The following is a 16,132-nucleotide window of genomic DNA, read 5'->3' as shown; positions in this document are numbered from 1 at the left end:
TAAATGTCTGCGGTAATGAACTCATTGTAGGTGTTGCCACTCGGCACAATGGACTGACACAGCACAGGAAGAGGTCGGCGCCAGTTTTGAAAGATTAATTCAAATAGTATCAGTTCCCCATCCCCACCCTGGTCATTTCCCCATCCTCACATTCCCCCTACGGCTCTGCAAATCTTTCTCCTTCATGTACTTCTCCAGCACACCTTTTGCAAGTACCCGTTGAATCTGTGCCTGCCGTCCTTTCAAGCGCCATATTTCAGACCATGGCAGCTCGCTGTGCCCAAAGTAAATTCTCCTTGAACTCCCATTTAAATCTCCTCCCTATCTTTCTCGCCTCTAAGGAGAAGGATCTCAGCTGCTCCCAGTCCCTCCATGTGAAGTCATCCTTGAGACAGTTCCAACAAATTCTCCTCCTCAGTCCTCTCTGAGGCCGCAACATGCTTCATGAGAGACAGAATGGAATGGGTCACTACAGTCCAGCTGGTACTTAAGAACACAGACTGGTACTGCACTGGAGCAGGCCCCTTGACCAGGCAAATGGCTACAGAAGGGCTGCAATTTGAAACTTTTGACTTTATTTCTTATTCCCTACTTGATACTGAGAAGAAGTGTAATGTTGAAATTTTAACTTGTTTCTTTCTTTTTCTACTTTTTACCTGAGAGTTTGTCCGGAGGTACCTTGTACCGAAGCTGGTGACGCTATGAATTTTCACTACTCCTGTATCGCTGCACTTTAGTGTGCGTGACAATGAAACCTAATTCTAATATCTGTCAAGGTGTCTCTTAAATGTTGCTATTGTATCTGTCTCGAGCATCACCTCTGGCAGCACGTTCCAGGCACTTAGCACCCCAAACATGAATAATCTAGTTTAAAAACAAAAGCCCTGATACTAAGATAAAAGTCCTCAGTGGCAGGGGTGCGAGCTGCGGTTTTGAAATCCTGATGGAAGTGGCTGATGTGGAACTGTGACCAACAGGCAGCTCTTCGACTGTGAGAGCCCAGGCTTTTCACTAAAAATTTCCCCTTGAGAAGTATCGGGTCCCATTCCTTTTGATTTGAATTGTTGTTGGGAGATTTGAGAATTAGAACAGTTTCTTTCAATAAATGACTTCCCATCTCCTTTTATTCCCTTAGTTCCGTCTCTCTTCCTTACACTTTTTCCACTGGATTGAATGAAATAAACTTGAACTCAATATTTGAATCGGCACTCCCTGGTTTATAGTTCGTGTGTCCCGGTGAGGGTGGATATAGTGTCCAGATTCGGAATGATGCTCTATCCAGAGTCTAACCAGTGATTAGTACAGGCATGTAGAAATTTCCAAGCTTGATGGCCACTCAGATTGAAAGTTGCGGTATTCTTTTTGGGATTAATTTCATTGTTTTGACCGTTCCTCCAATTCCAACCTCTTGAGTATCCCCCACTTCACTTCACCAGTGGTAGCTGGCCTTCAGCTGCCTGTGGTCCTGAACTGTGTCACTCCCTCCCTAAATCTCTCCCTCCCCCTTCTTCCACCTCTCCCTCTCTCTCTCTCTCTCTCTCGCGCTCTCTCTCTCTCTCTCTCTCTCTCTCTCTCTACCTGTCAAGACCACAAGGAATACAAACAGGAGTAGGCTGTTTGCCTTTTGCAAATGCACTGCCGTTCAATAACATGGTGGCCAGCCTGGCATTCCTCACATCTACCTTCCTGCCTTTTCCCCATAACCCTGGATTCCCCGACTGATCAAGAATCTATCTCAGCCTTAAATATACTCACGGGCTTTGCTCCCACAGCTCTCTGTGGCAAGGTGTACCAGAGGATCAGAACCCTCTGAGAGAAGAAATTCCTCCTTATCTCAGTGATAATTGGTGCCCCTTTATTCTGAGACTGTGTCGCCTGGACCTAGACTCTGCCACTGAGGGGGTAACACCCTCTCAGCATTTACCCTGTCAAGCCCCTTAAGAATCCAATATGTTTCAATGAGATCACCTCCCATTCTTCTAAACGCCAGTGTGTAGAACCCCGACCTGTTTAAAATTTGTCCATCAGACAATCCCTCCATCCCAGGGACCATCCTAGTGAAACTTCTGTGAATTGCCTCCTATGAAATGACATCTCATCGTAAATAAGGGAACTAAAACTGCTCCCAGTACACCAGATGTGGTCTCACCAGCACCTTGTACAGTTGCAGTCAGAGGTCCCTACTTTCATACTCCAACCCCCTTGAAATAAGAGCCAGGATTCCGTTAATCTGAAGCAGTAAAGCAAAAACAAAGAACTGCAGAAACTGGAAATCAGACATACAGACAGTAGCCTTCCCGATTCCCTGCTGTCCCTGTGCTGTACCTTGCTGTGTAACATGCATGAGTTCCCCCAAGTCCCTTTGCACAGCAGCTTTCTGCAGTTTCTCTCCATTTAAATAAATACTCTGTATTCTTTTATTCTCGCGTCCACAATGAACAACTTCACATTTTTCCCACTCCATTTGCGAATTTTTTTGCCCACTCACTGAAACATGATTGATATCTCGCTGTGTCCCTCTGGCCTTTCCCCCATTTTTGTGTCATGCGCAAATTCGGCTAAAATACATTCACTTCCTTCCTCCAAGTCATTAATATATATCGTCGACAGTTGTGGATCCAGTGCTGAACCACTGCTCACAGGTTGCCATCCTGAAAAAGAGAATCCCTTATAGAAAAAGAATGGAGACAGTCAGAGGCCAGAATGGCCTCAGCCTGTAGATGGCAGTGCTGTTTTCTTTTAAGTCAATCTCAGAAACCTGCAAATGTTGATCACTGTTAATGAAACCAGGGATGGTCCTCAGAAAAATTATATTGGGGTGATATTTTGTTGAGGCCTCTTCTGGAATACTGTGTACAGTTCTGGTCCTCTGTTTTGGAAAGATATTACTAAGCTGGAGAGGTTTCAGAAGAGATTGATGGCAATGTTGCAGGCACTGAGGGTTTGAGTTAAAAGGAGAGGCTGAGACCGTTTTTCACTGGAGGTTGAGGCTTGACCTTATACTAGTTTATACAATCGTGAGGGATATAGATAAGATGTCTTTTCCCTAGGATGGGGGTATTCAAAACTAGGGGGCATATTTTTAAGGTGAAAGGAGAAAGATTTAACAAAAAATATGAGGGGCGACTTTCCTTTACACAGAGTGGGTTTGTGTGTGTGGAATGAGCTTCCCGAGGAAACGGTTAATGTGGGAACAGTTACAACGTTTGAGAAGCATTTGGATCAGTACCTGAAGAGGAAAGGTTTGGAGGGACATGGGCCAGGAGCAGGCAGGTGAGACTAGTGTCGTTCGGGATTGTGGTCAGCACGGACTGTTTGGACCGAAGGGCCTGTTTCTGTGCTGTATGACCCTGTATGGTACTGATGCTAATGTCCTCTTTGTGAATCATTCCAGTAGGCACAAAGTGAGCTGCTTCTTCCAGGTTTAAAAAGATTTGCCACATGTTCAGGTAACACAGTGGTAAGCAGATACTGATAAATTTTCTTTTCTTAGAAAAAAAGTGCTTGATTCAGCAATGCAAATCCCTATAATTTTTGCATTTACCTGTTGTTTAATTCAGATTATTGGATGGTTCTGATGTTACTGACATTAACATAGCTTTGAATCACTGTGCGTAATTTTTACAAAGCCCATATCAGGATACCTCAGCACTGGCATTCATCATGTGGTTCAGGGCAGGGGAATGTACTATTCGGCTAATGGGGCACCCTCAATTGTTAGAGTAGCAAATTTTGCAGTTGAACGTCATTTGCTTGTTATTTAAAATACGCAGAAGGCAAGGAAGAGCAGGGAACTATGTGATGTCTCCCTATTTTCCTTGGAGCAGAGAAAGTGGGGGGGTAATTGATTTGAGGTGCTCATGAGTGTGAGGAGCTTTTGATCGAGTTGATGAGGAGTTACAGTCTCCAGGGGCAGGAGGGTGGGGGCACCAGAGGGACACGGATTGAAGGGGGAGGGGGCGGTTGTAGGGAGAGGTGGAGAAGTTGTTTTGACACTCGAAGGTGTTGTGATTTGGGAGTACGTCCTGGAAGGGTGGCACAAACCGATTTGACAAAATCTTTCAAAAGTGGGGGTGAATCCGACGAATGCTGAAAGGTTAGGGCCGGGGGGAGCGGTTAGTGTGCATGAACCTGTGTGTGGGGAGGAACAGTTGGGAGGTGCAAGGTTGGGGCGGGGGGTGGGGGAGTGTGGGACTAAGGGACTACTCAGAGAGATCTTTCAAAGAGCCAGAATGGGCAGTACAGACTCCTTTAGCCCAAGCTTTGCAGCTGGGTTTCCAGTGAGATAGCGGTACATTCATAGCCGTACATAGTGAGGCACCATTCTTTGAGCCATCAGCCTCACATTGAGCTGGGGAGGTTAGAGGGTCTTGCAGCAAGTCTGTAACTGGTGCTTGTCTCTGCAGGATGGGTGTGAAGGACCGATAAGACAGGAAACATGCAGAAAACACCGATCATCCTCGCCAAGCCTCCTGCGGAGAGGGTAAGGAATGAGCTCGCTTACACGTACAGAGAGAGGAGCTGGTTGCGAACAGACTGACCTTGCTGTGTTGCCGATAGTTCATGCTGCGTTGTCAGCAGGGTGGGGGTTCACTTCAGCACAGTGCCCACCCTTGGACACTGCAGCTCATGAACGAAAGTGCTTCCACCTTTCGCCTCTAAGCCACAGCCAATGTGAGGTGTTGCACTGTAGGGAACAGGGAAGCCAATGGGGTGCACAGCAAGATCCCGCATGCTATAACTGTTTTCCCTTCCTGCTTCTTCCACCTTTGTTATTACTTTGAACTCGTTCTTTCCTGGACTCGCTGGGAAGAGAGACATCTGTTAATTGCCCTTTGAGAAGGTGGGGGTGATCTGCCTTTTTGCAGTCCCCTTGTGCTGTGGGTTGATCCACAATGCCCCTTAGGGAGGGAATTTCAGGATTTTGACCCAACAACACGGAAGGAACGATGACAAATTTCCAAGTCAGGAAGGGGAGTGGAGGGGAAGTTCCACGGGGCTGTTATTCCTGTGTATCGGTGGCCCCTTGTCCTTCTCAATGGAAGTGGTCGTGGGTTTGGAAGGTGCTGTCTGAGGGTCTTTGGTGAATTTCTGCAGAGCATCGTGTAGACGATACACACTGCTGCGACTGAGCGTCGGTGGGGGGAGGGAGTGGGATGTTTGTGGATGTGGGGCCAATCGAGCGGGGGCTGCTTTGTCCTGGGTGGTCGAGCTTCTCGAGTGTTGTTGGAGCTGCCCCCATCCGGGAAATGGGGAGTGTTCCATCGTCTTGTGTAAGACCTGACTGTTATTTAACCGGAGAAAGGCTGCAGGAAACTAAAAAACAAAGGGATTTAGGAGTCTCATCCATGAATCACAAAAAGCTAGGAATCAAATGCAGGAAAGGCAAATGGAATGTTGGCGTTTATCTCAAAGGGAATGGAGCACAAAAGCAACACACACTTTTAAAAAGTGTTCGAGGCATGCTCAAAGAGCAGCTGAAATACCATAAACTGTATTACGTCCCTGATCCAAGTATAAGGTTTTCTGGCATTGGAGGCAGTCACACCATAGAGTCACAGAGTTCAGAAACAGACCCTTCGGCCCAACTCCTCCATGCCAACCTGATATCCTAAATTAATCTAGTCACATTTGCCAGCATTTGTCCCATATCCCTCCAAGCCATTCCTATTCATATACTCTTCTAGATGTTGAAATTGTTCCAGCCTCCACCACTTCCTCTGGCAGCTCCTTCCATACACGCACCACCCTCTGTGTGAAAAAGCTGCCCCTTAGGTCCCTTTTAAATCTTTCCCCTCTCACTTTAACCCTATGCCCCTCTAGTTTTGAACGCCCCCCCCCCCCCCGGGAAAAAATTTTGTCTATTCACCCTACCCATGACCCTCATGATTTTATAAACCATCCCTCAGTCTCCAACACTCCAGGGAAACTAGCCCCAGTCTCTCCCTGTAGCTCAAACCCTCTGACCCTGGCAACATCATTGTAAAACTTTTCTGAACCCTTTCAAGTTTCACAACGTCCTTCTTTTGGAGGGAGACCAGAATTATACTGCCCTGATTTGCCTTTCCAAAATGCAGCACCTCGCATTTATCTAAATTAAACTCCATCTGCCACTCCTCGGCCCATTGGCCCATCTGAGCAAGATCCCATTGTGCTGTGAGGTAACCTTCTTCACTGTCCATTCCACCTTCAGTTTTGGTGTCATCTGCAAACTTGCGAACCATTCCACCCATGTTCACGTCTAAATCATTTATATCAAAAATGAAAGGTAGTGGACCCAGCACCGATTCTTGTGGCACACCGCTGGACACAGGCCTCCAGTCTGAAAACCAACCTTCCACCGCCACCCTCTGTCTCCGACCTTCGAGCCAGTTCTGTATCCAAATGGCTAGTCCTCGCTGTACTCCGTGTGACCTAACCTTGTTAACTAGTCTACTGTCAGGAACCTTGTTGAATGCCTTACTGACACCCATTGCTCTTGTCTCATCAATCCTCTTTGATACGTCTTCAACCAACTCAGTGAGACACGATTTCCCAAGCACAAAGCCATGTTAAGTATCCCTAATCAGTCCTTGCCTTTCCAAATACATAAGTCCTATCCCTCAGGATTCCCTCCAACTTGCCCACCACAGCTGTCTTGCTCACGGGTCTATAGTGCCCTGGTTTTTCCTTACCACCTTTCCTAAACAGTGGCACCACGTCAGAAAACCTCCAGTGTTCCGGCACCTCACCTGTGACTATCGATGATACAAATATCTCAGCAATGGGCCCAGCAAGCATTTCCCGAGCTTTCCATAGAGTTCTGGGGTACACCTGATCAGGTCCCAGGGATTTATATACCTTTATGCATTTTAAGACATTCAGCACCTCTTCATCTGTAATATGGATATTTTTCAAGAAGTTGCTAATAATTGCTCCATGATCTGTATCATCCACATCCTTCCCCACAGAAGCACTGATGTAAAATTGTTTAGTATCTACCCCCATGTTGCACACGCAGGCAGCTTTGCTGATCTTTAAGAGGCCCTATTCTCTCCCTCGTGACCCTCTTGCCCTTAAAGATAGGGAGGGTCTGCCTTACGACGATGGGTTGAGTACTTTGGGCCCGGACTCACTGGACAAACAGAAGAATGAAAGTTGACCTTATTAAAATGTACAAGATACTTCAGGGACTTGAGATGTGGGCAGGTTACTTGCCCTTGTAAGACCACAGGAGACGGGGGAAATGAGGGGTCGCCCTTTTAAGGCAGAGACGGGGAGAAATTTCTTCTCTGAGCATGGAGAAGGTGTGGAATTCTGGGTCCAGGTCATCACGTATATTCAAGGCTGAGACAGGGTGGCGTGGAGGTGACGGGGGGAGAAACGGTGGGGGAGGGGTGGCGTGGGGGGCGCTTGGGGGGAATGGGATGGTGGGGGGCGTGGGGGCTTGGGGGGTATGGGATGGTTGGGGGCGCTGAGGGGGGCATGGGGGCTTGGGGGGGGGAATGGGATGGTTGGGGTCGGGGGTGTGGGGGTGCGGCAGGAGGTTGGTGCACTGAGGGGGGTGTGGGGCTGACGGTGTGTACTCGGGAGTGTGGATTGTTTCTTGGTGGGGGGACAGGGGTTCTGGAAAACAGGGGGATGGGGGTGTCAGGTGTGGGTGTAGGGGTGATGGAGGGGTGGGGATGGACGGGGGGTTTTGTGGGATGAACAGGGGCGATGGGGTTGGACGGGGGTGGGTGGTGGGGGGAGTATCTGCTGAAGATGTTTTCTGACTGCTCTATTGATTGGGAAAACTCAGGAGGGTCAGGAGCTGTGCAGAATGGAGTGTTTTCTCTTGTGCTGTGTCCTGATGGTGTGTGTTTTCTCTCACTGTCTCTCTCTCTCGCTCTCTGTCTCTCTCTCTCTCGCTCTCTGTCTCTCTCTCTCTCGCTCTCTGTCTCTCTCTCTCTCTCTCTCTCTCTGTCTCTCTCTCTCTCGCTCTCTGTCTCTCTCTCTCTCTCTCTCTCTTTCTCTCCCCCCCGCTCCCCCTCCCCCCTCCCCCTCCCCCCCATACACTTCCCCATTTTTCCCCCATCCAGGGCAGTAAGGCAGTGCCCACCCCTCCTCTACCAACCGCCAATCCCACCGAGAAACCCATCGTGCTGATGAAAGCTCGGGACGAGGGCAAACCGTTGGCGACGGGAGATGGGACGTCCCAGGCTCCGGCATCCTCGGGGAAGACAGAGAAGGAATACCAGCGGCCGACCCAGCCTGTCTACCAGATCCAGAACCGGGGCATGGCGCCATCAGCACCCAGCAGCAACATTGACCGTGAGTCATACCATCGCAGCATGGGCACGCGGGACAGAACCAGGCTATTCGGCCCCACTGCTCCGTGCTGGCAGTTCCTGCTCTGTGCCTTCATCTCCTCACCTTCATCTCCATACGAGTCCTCAATGCCCCGCACCTTCATCTCCACGCGATTCCTCCCTGCCCCGCACCTTCATCTCCACGCGATTCCTCTCTGCCCCGCACCTTCATCTCCACGCGATTCCTCACTGCCCCGCACCTTCATCTCCACGCGATTCCTCTCTGCCCCGCACCTTCATCTCCACGCGATTCCTCCCTGCCCCGCACCTTCATCTCCACGCGATTCCTCCCTGCCCCGCACCTTCATCTCCACGCGATTCCTCCCTGGCCCGCACCTTCATCTCCACGCGATTCCTCCCTGCCCCGCACCTTCATCTCCACGCGATTCCTCCCTGGCCCGCACCTTCATCTCCACGCGATTCCTCACTGCCCCACACCTTCATCTCCACGCGATTCCTCCCTGCCCCGCACCTTCATCTCCACGCGATTCCTCCCTGCCCCGCACCTTCATCTCCACGCGATTCCTCCCTGCCCCGCACCTTCATCTCCACACGATTCCTCCCTGCCCCGCACCTTCATCTCCACGCGATTCCTCCCTGCCCCGCACCTTCATCTCCACGCGATTCCTCCCTGCCCCGCACCTTCATCTCCACACGATTCCTCACTGCCCCACACCTTCATCTCCACACGATTCCTCACTGCCCCACACCTTCATCTCCACGCGATTCCTCCCTGCCCCGCACCTTCATCTCCACGCGATTCCTCCCTGCCCCGCACCTTCATCTCCACACGATTCCTCCCTGCCCCGCACCTTCATCTCCACGCGATTCCTCCCTGCCCCGCACCTTCATCTCCACGCGATTCCTCCCTGCCCCCGCACCTTCATCTCCACGCGATTCCTCCCTGCCCCGCACCTTCATCTCCACGCGATTCCTCACTGCCCCGCACCTTCATCTCCACGCGATTCCTCACTGCCCCGCACCTTCATCTCCACGCGATTCCTCTCTGCCCCGCACCTTCATCTCCACGCGATTCCTCCCTGGCCCGCACCTTCATCTCCACGCGATTCCTCACTGCCCCGCACCTTCATCTCCACGCGATTCCTCACTGCCCCACACCTTCATCTCCACGCGATTCCTCCCTGCCCCGCACCTTCATCTCCACACGATTCCTCCCTGCCCCGCATCTTCATCTCCACGCGATTCCTCACTGCCCCACACCTTCATCTCCACGCGATTCCTCTCTGCCTCGCACCTTCATCTCCACGCGATTCCTCTCTGCCTCGCACCTTCATCTCCACGCGATTCCTCACTGCCCCGCACCTTCATCTACACACGATTCCTCCCTGCCCCACACCTTCATCTCCACGCGATTCCTGACTGCCCCACACCTTCATCTCCACGCGATTCCTCCCTGCCCCGCACCTTCTTCACCACGCGATTCCTCCCTGCCCCGCACCTTCATCTCCACACGATTCCTCCCTGCCCCGCACCTTCATCTCCACGCGATTCCTCACTGCCCCGCACCTTGATCTCCACGCGATTCCTCCCTGCCCCGCACCTTCATCTCCACGCGATTCCTCCCTGCCCCGCACCTTCATCTACACACGATTCCTCCCTGCCCCGCACCTTCATCTCCACATGTTGCCCCTCCCACCCTGCCACAGACCTTTATCTCCCCACATTGCCCCTCCCTCCGCAATCCGACCCACACTTTAATCACCCTTCCCCAGGGGGCTAGGAGGAGGTGGGGATTGGGTGGAGGTCGGGGTGGTGGGAGTTCGGTGAGGAGGAGGTGAGGTGGGGGGAGGGGAGTTGTGGGGACAAAGATGGTAGTGGGGGAGGGTGTGAGGGGAAGTTGGGGGAGGCGAGGTGGGTGGTGTGGAGGAGGGGTTAGGGGTGGAGGATGGATTGGGGAGAGTGGGTGGAGGGGAGGAGTGATTGGGGTGGGTGGTGGTGTGCGGGGAGGGGGAGTTGGTGAAGGGGAAGTGTGGGGTGAAGTGGGGGGTGGGGGGAGTCGGTGAAGGGGAGGAGGAGTTAGGGGTGGGGGGAGGAGAGATGGGGGAGAGGGTGGAATGGAGGTGGGATGTGTGGGTGGAGGAGAGGAGGGGTTAGCGGTGGGGTGGAGGGGAGGTGGCGTGGGGTGGAGGGGGTTGGGGGTAGTGGGTAGTGGGGTGAGTGCGTGGAGGGGAGGTGGGGTGGGGTGGAGGGGTTGGGGGTGGGGTGTGTGTGTGGAGGGGAGGGTGGGTGGGGTGGAGGCGGTTGGGGGGATTGGGGTGTGGGGTGAGGGGGTTGGGGGGAGTTGGGGGGTGGGTTGAGTGGGTGGAGGGGAGGTGGGTTGGGGTGGAGGGGTTGGGGGGAGTTGGGGGTGGGGTGAGTGGGTGGAGGGGAGGGGGGTGGGGTGAGTGGGTGGAGGGGAGGGGGGTGGGGTGGAGGTGGGTGGAGGGGAGGGGGGTGGGGTGGAGGCGGTTGGGGGGAGTGGGGTGTGGGGTGAGGGGGTTGGGGGGAGTTGGGGGAGTGGGGTGAGTGGGTGGAGGGGAGGTGGTGTGGGGTGGACGGGGTTGGGGTTAGTGGGGGGTGGGGTGAGTGGGTGGAGGGGAGGTGGTGTGGGGTAGAGGGGGTTGGGGGAGTGGGGGGTGTGGTGAGTGGGTGGAGGGGAGGTGGTGTGGGGTGGAGGGGGTTGGGAGTTGGGGGTGGGGTGAGTGGGTGGAGGGGAGGAGGGGTTGGGGTGGGGGAGGTGGGGTGGGGTGGGGTGGAGTGGGTTGGGGGAGTGGAGGGGTAGTGTGTGTCGGTGGAGGGGAGGAGGGGTTGGGGTGGGGGGAAGGGAGGTGAGGTGAAGGGGGTTGGGGGAGTGGGTGGGAGGTGGGGTGGGGAGGTCGTGGGGTGGAGGTGCCTCGGAGGTGGTCCAGCCTGGAGAGGGGGCATCTCAGCTGTTCCTCCGAGGAGGATATTGAGTGGCTGGTCTTCGCTGGGCAAAGGGGCCACTGACTGAAGCTCTGACTGCGTCTGCTTTCACAGCGGTGATAGGCCAGGCCAAGCTGCACCCCCCTGAGAGGATGAAACACTCCATTAAACTGGTGGATGATCAGATGAACTGGTGTGACAGCGCCATGGAGGTATGTGTCACAGCACTCCCCTACTGCAACAACAAGGTGCATTCACACAGCAACACTTGTAGCACACGTCCCACACTGCTCCGCACGATAGCGGGATGGGCTGGCTTTGACCAGGTAAGGTCGTGTTTGGGATTGGGGAGTCTGAAACCCAGCCAACGAGCTCGCTTTTCCCAGCACTCTGCAGGGTTTTCCGGAGCTTGGAGCTCTGGGCCAGCGATGGCGGAGCATTGGGAACTGGGGAATGCTCGAGAGGCCAGGATTGAAGGAGGTGACAGAGGCAGGGAGGGGTGGAGGGACTTGGCAGTTACAGGGATAGGGAGGGGTGTAGGGGCCGGAGGGGGTTACAGAGATAGGGAGGGGTGTAGGGGCCGTAGGGGGTTACAGAGATAGGGAGGGGGTGTAGGGGCTGGAGGGAGTTACAGAGATAGGGAGGGGGAGTAGGGGCTGGAGGGGGTTACAGAGATAGGGAGGGGGTGTAGGGGCTGGAGGGGGTGTAGGGGCTGCAGGGGGTTACAGAGATAGGGAGGGGTGTAGGGGCTGGCGGGGGTTACAGAGATAGGGAGGGGGTGTCGGGGCTGGTGTGGCTTACAGAGATAGGGAGGGGGTGTCGGGACTGGTGGGGTTTACGGGGATGGGGAGCCGTTGTAGGGGCTGGAGGGGGTTACAGAGATAGGGAGGGGTTGTAGGAGCTGGTAGGGATTACAGGGATAGGGAGGGGGTGTAGGGGCTGGAGTGGGTTACAGAGATAGGGAGGGGGTGTAGGGGCTGGAGGGGGTTACAGGGATAGGGAGGGGCTGGGGGGGGTTACAGAGATAGGGAGGGGGAGTAGGGGCTGGAGGGGGTTACAGAGATAGGGAGGGGGAGTAGGGGCTGGAGGGGGTTACAGAGATAGGGAGGGGGTGTAGGGGCTGGAGGGGGTTACAGAGATAGGGAGGGGGTGTCGGGGCTGGAGGGGGTTACAGAGATAGGGAGGGGGTGTGGGGGCTGGAGGGGGTTACAGAGATAGGGAGGGGGTGTCGGGGCTGGTGTGGCTTACAGAGATAGGGAGGGGGTGTCGGGACTGGTGGGGTTTACGGGGATGGGGAGCCGTTGTAGGGGCTGGAGGGGGTTACAGAGATAGGGAGGGGGTGTAGGGGCTGGAGGGGGTTACAGAGATAGGGAGGGGGTGTAGGGGCTGCAGGGGGTTACAGAGATAGGGAGGGGTGTAGGGGCTGGAGGAGGTTACAGAGATAGGGAGGGGTGTAGGGGCTGGAGGGGGTTACAGAGATAGGGAGGGGGTGCAGGGGCTGGAGGGGGTTACAGAGATAGGGAAGGGGTGTAGAGGCTGGAGGGGGTTACAGAGATAGGGAGGGGGTGCAGGGGCTGGAGGGGGTTACAGAGATAGGGAGGGGGTGTAGAGGCTGGAGGGGGTTACAGAGGTAGGGAGGGGTTGTAGGGGCTGGAGTGGGTTACAGAGAAAGGGAGGGGGTGTAGGGGCTGGAGGGGGTTACAGAGAAAGGGAGGGGGTGTAGGGGCTGGAGGCCCATCGTGTTCTATTCTGGCCCCACACCCATCTCTCAGTTGTGGTATTGCCTTTGAATCCTGCCCTTCAAATTTCTTGGGGATGAGAAGCTGACATCAAGCCCATGCCCAGCTTGATTCAGCGCTCCTCTGTCTCGGGATAGGCTTCCTATGGAAATTGAAGTGTAAAAATATTTTGTTGAGCTTCACCCAGAGTCCGAAAGGGGTGAGCCAAGACAAGCAAATGAAGGGTTCGTTCCACTGAGTCACTGAGTACGGGAACTGTCAGGGAACTGATAAGGGGACAGTTATTTCATTAGAACATTTTGTCAGAACATGTACTGCCTCACCACAGGCAGCATTGCTGCAAAGTGCAGTAAATACTGGCTCAGCCATCCCATGAGTGAATAAAATAAATAATGAATTTGCATTTTGAATCTCAGTTTGAACAAATCATGATCAGCAAAGATTCTTCATGGCCAAAGAAGAACTCCTTGAGAGTCCGAGAGCTGCTCATCACTGAAACAGACCCTTTGGCCCGACTCGTCCTTGCTGACCACAACCTAAATAAATCTTGCCCCATTTGCCAGCGTTTGGCCTCCCTCCCTCTTAAACCCTTCCTATTCATCTGCCCATCCAGATGCCTTTTACATGTTGTAATGTACCAGCCTCCACCACTTCCTCTGGCTGCTCATTCCATATACATAACACCCTAAGTATGAAAAAGTCAGTTGCCCCTGAGATCCCTTTTAAATCTTTCCCTCCCACCTCAAACCTGTACCCTCTACATTTGGATCCCACCCCCACCCTCCCTGGATTAAAAAACGTCTCTTATTCACTATACCCATGCCTCTCATATTTTTATAAACTTCTGTAAGGTCACCCTCAGCCTCCTACACGCCAGGGAACAAAGTCTCAGCCCATTCAGCCTTTCCTTATAACTCAAACTCTCCAGCCCTGGCAACCACCTCGTAATTCTTCCCTGAACCCTTTCCAGTTTAACAACATCCTTGCTGCAGCAGGGAGACCAGAATTGCATGCAGTATTTCGAAAGTGTAGAGCTACAATATGACCTCCCAACTCCTTTACTCAGTGCACTGACCGAGAAAAGCAAGCATACCAAACAGTTTTTTCACCAGAGATAATGGGAACTGGAGAATCCGAGATAACAAAGTGTGGAGCTGGATGAACACAGCAGGCCAAGCAGCATTCGCCAACCTGTCAGCCTGTGATATCACTTTCAATGAAAGGTGTCAGTGTTGGATAACACTCCCCAGGGCCGTACCATTTACTGTGTAAGCCCCGCCCGAGTTTGCCTCACCAAAATGCAACACCTCATTTAACTAAACAAAACTCCATCTGCCATTCCTCAGCCCATTGACCCAGCTGAGTAAGATCCTGTTGTACTGTTACTTAACCTTCCTCACTGAACCACACAAATTTGATGTCATCTGCAAAGTTACTAGCTGCCCTGATAATCCAAATTGCTGATTTCAAGGGGTTTGTCCACAGGAATGCAGAGGGAGAAGGGAACTTTTCCTCCCACTCCGACAGTGCAGAGATTTAAATCTCCCAGAAAGGACACTTGGGACGTTTGTTTATTCTTGCATCTGAAAGCTGTCCCCACTCCAACAGTGCCCGCCCCCTCAGCACTGACCCTCCGACAGCGCGGCGCTCCCTCAGCGCTGACCCTCCGACAGTGCGGCGCTCCCTCAGCGCTGACCCCACCCCGACAGCGCGGTGCTCCCTCAGCACTTACCCCTCCAACAGCATGGCGCTCCCTCAGCGCTGACCCTCCAACAGCATGGCGCTCCCTCAGCGTTGACCCTTCTACAGCATGGTGCTCCCTCAGCGCTGACCCTCCAACAGCATGGCGCTCCCTCAGCGCTGACCCTCCAACAGCATGGCGCTCCCTCAGCGCTGACCCTCCAACAGCATGGCGCTCCCTCAGCGCTGACCCTTCTACAGCATGGTGCTCCCTCAGCGCTGACCCTTCTACAGCATGGCGCTCCCTCAGCGCTGACCCTCCAACAGCATGGCGCTCCCTCAGCGCTGACCCTCCAACAGCATGGCGCTCCCTCAGCGCTGACCCTCCAACAGCATGGCGCTCCCTCAGCGCTGACCCTTCTACAGCATGGCGCTCCCTCAGCGCTGACCCTCCAACAGCATGGCGCTCCCTCAGCGCTGACCCTCCAACAGCATGGCGCTCCCTCAGCGCTGACCCTCCAACAGCATGGCGCTCCCTCAGCGCTGACCCTTCTACAGCATGGCGCTCCCTCAGCGCTGACCCTCCAACAGCATGGTGCTCCCTCAGCGCTGACCCTTCTACAGCATGGCGCTCCCTCAGCACTTGCCCTACCCCGACAGCGCGGCGCTCCCTCAGCGCTGACCCTCCAACAGCATGGCGCTCCCTCAGCGCTGACCCTTCTACAGCATGGCGCTCCCTCAGCACTTGCCCTACCCCGACAGCGCGGCGCTCCCTCAGCGCTGACCCTCCGACAGCGCGGCGCTCCCTCAGCACTTGCCCTACCCCGACAGCGCGGCGCTCCCTCAGCGCTGACCCTCCGACAGCGCGGCGCTTCCTAGTGGTGTTATTGTAAAGACTGATTGTGATAATGCAGTCTCTTTCGGAGGTTCTTGTGTCCTTTTGTTTTGAAGTGAGGCTGTAAGGCAGAGCTGCTGAGCTGCCTCTAATAAAGTAAATAATTTGTGAGGTCCTGCGTTTAGTTTATAAGTTTGAATAATGGATGCAGCCAGGATCTAGTCAGCTCTTACAGACCAGGCTTTCTTGATGTTTTGCTTCAGTTTTTAGTTGCATTTTGGGGTCTCAAAAGAGTTGGAATTTTCAGTGAACATCTCCTTGCTATTTCTTTCTTGGAATTGTCTCTTGATGTTTCCTGCCTCCTGGTTTGGAGAACTACATGTGAGAATCTGTATCTGTATTTCCTTTTCTGCCAAGGGGTGCGTTATTGGGATGTTACTTTTGTGGAATGATTAATTAGTAATAGGTACTGTATCTATTATTCGCTGAAGTTTCCCCACAATTGTTATTCTTGATGCTCGCTCTTGTTTGTATTTTAACTCTCACATTTAAATAAATTGTTTTGCTTCACATCACCAGTTACGTCCCATCCGGAACACACTACTTCCCACCTATCTAACAAAATAAGAATTAGCTAGTGTCCA

The 16,132-nt window shown here is 53.4% G+C and overlaps 1 protein-coding gene across 3 annotated transcripts in view; it reads left to right on the top strand.

Moving 5' to 3' along the window:
• smg9 (SMG9 nonsense mediated mRNA decay factor) overlaps nucleotides 1–16,132 on the top strand; it is a 40,076-nt gene that overhangs the window by 1,770 nt on the left and 22,174 nt on the right. The window contains exons 2-5 of one of the 3 annotated variants that reach the window (XM_059641334.1): nucleotides 3,395–3,460; nucleotides 4,407–4,483; nucleotides 8,061–8,292; nucleotides 11,349–11,446. In XM_059641334.1, the coding sequence (XP_059497317.1) occupies nucleotides 4,439–4,483; nucleotides 8,061–8,292; nucleotides 11,349–11,446 (375 nt within the window). In that variant the 5' untranslated portion in view covers nucleotides 3,395–3,460; nucleotides 4,407–4,438. Of the gene's footprint in view, nucleotides 1–3,394; nucleotides 3,461–4,406; nucleotides 4,484–8,060; nucleotides 8,293–11,348; nucleotides 11,447–16,132 lie in introns of those variants that run through there. The other 2 variants (XM_059641336.1, XM_059641335.1) reach the window with 2 other exon arrangements.

This window comes from Stegostoma tigrinum, chromosome 41 (genome assembly GCF_030684315.1).
Source record: "Stegostoma tigrinum isolate sSteTig4 chromosome 41, sSteTig4.hap1, whole genome shotgun sequence".
NCBI classification, from domain to species: domain Eukaryota; kingdom Metazoa; phylum Chordata; class Chondrichthyes; order Orectolobiformes; family Stegostomatidae; genus Stegostoma; species Stegostoma tigrinum.
The sequence above is the reverse complement of the archived record's forward strand: the minus strand, read 5'-3'. Positions and strand labels throughout refer to the sequence as shown.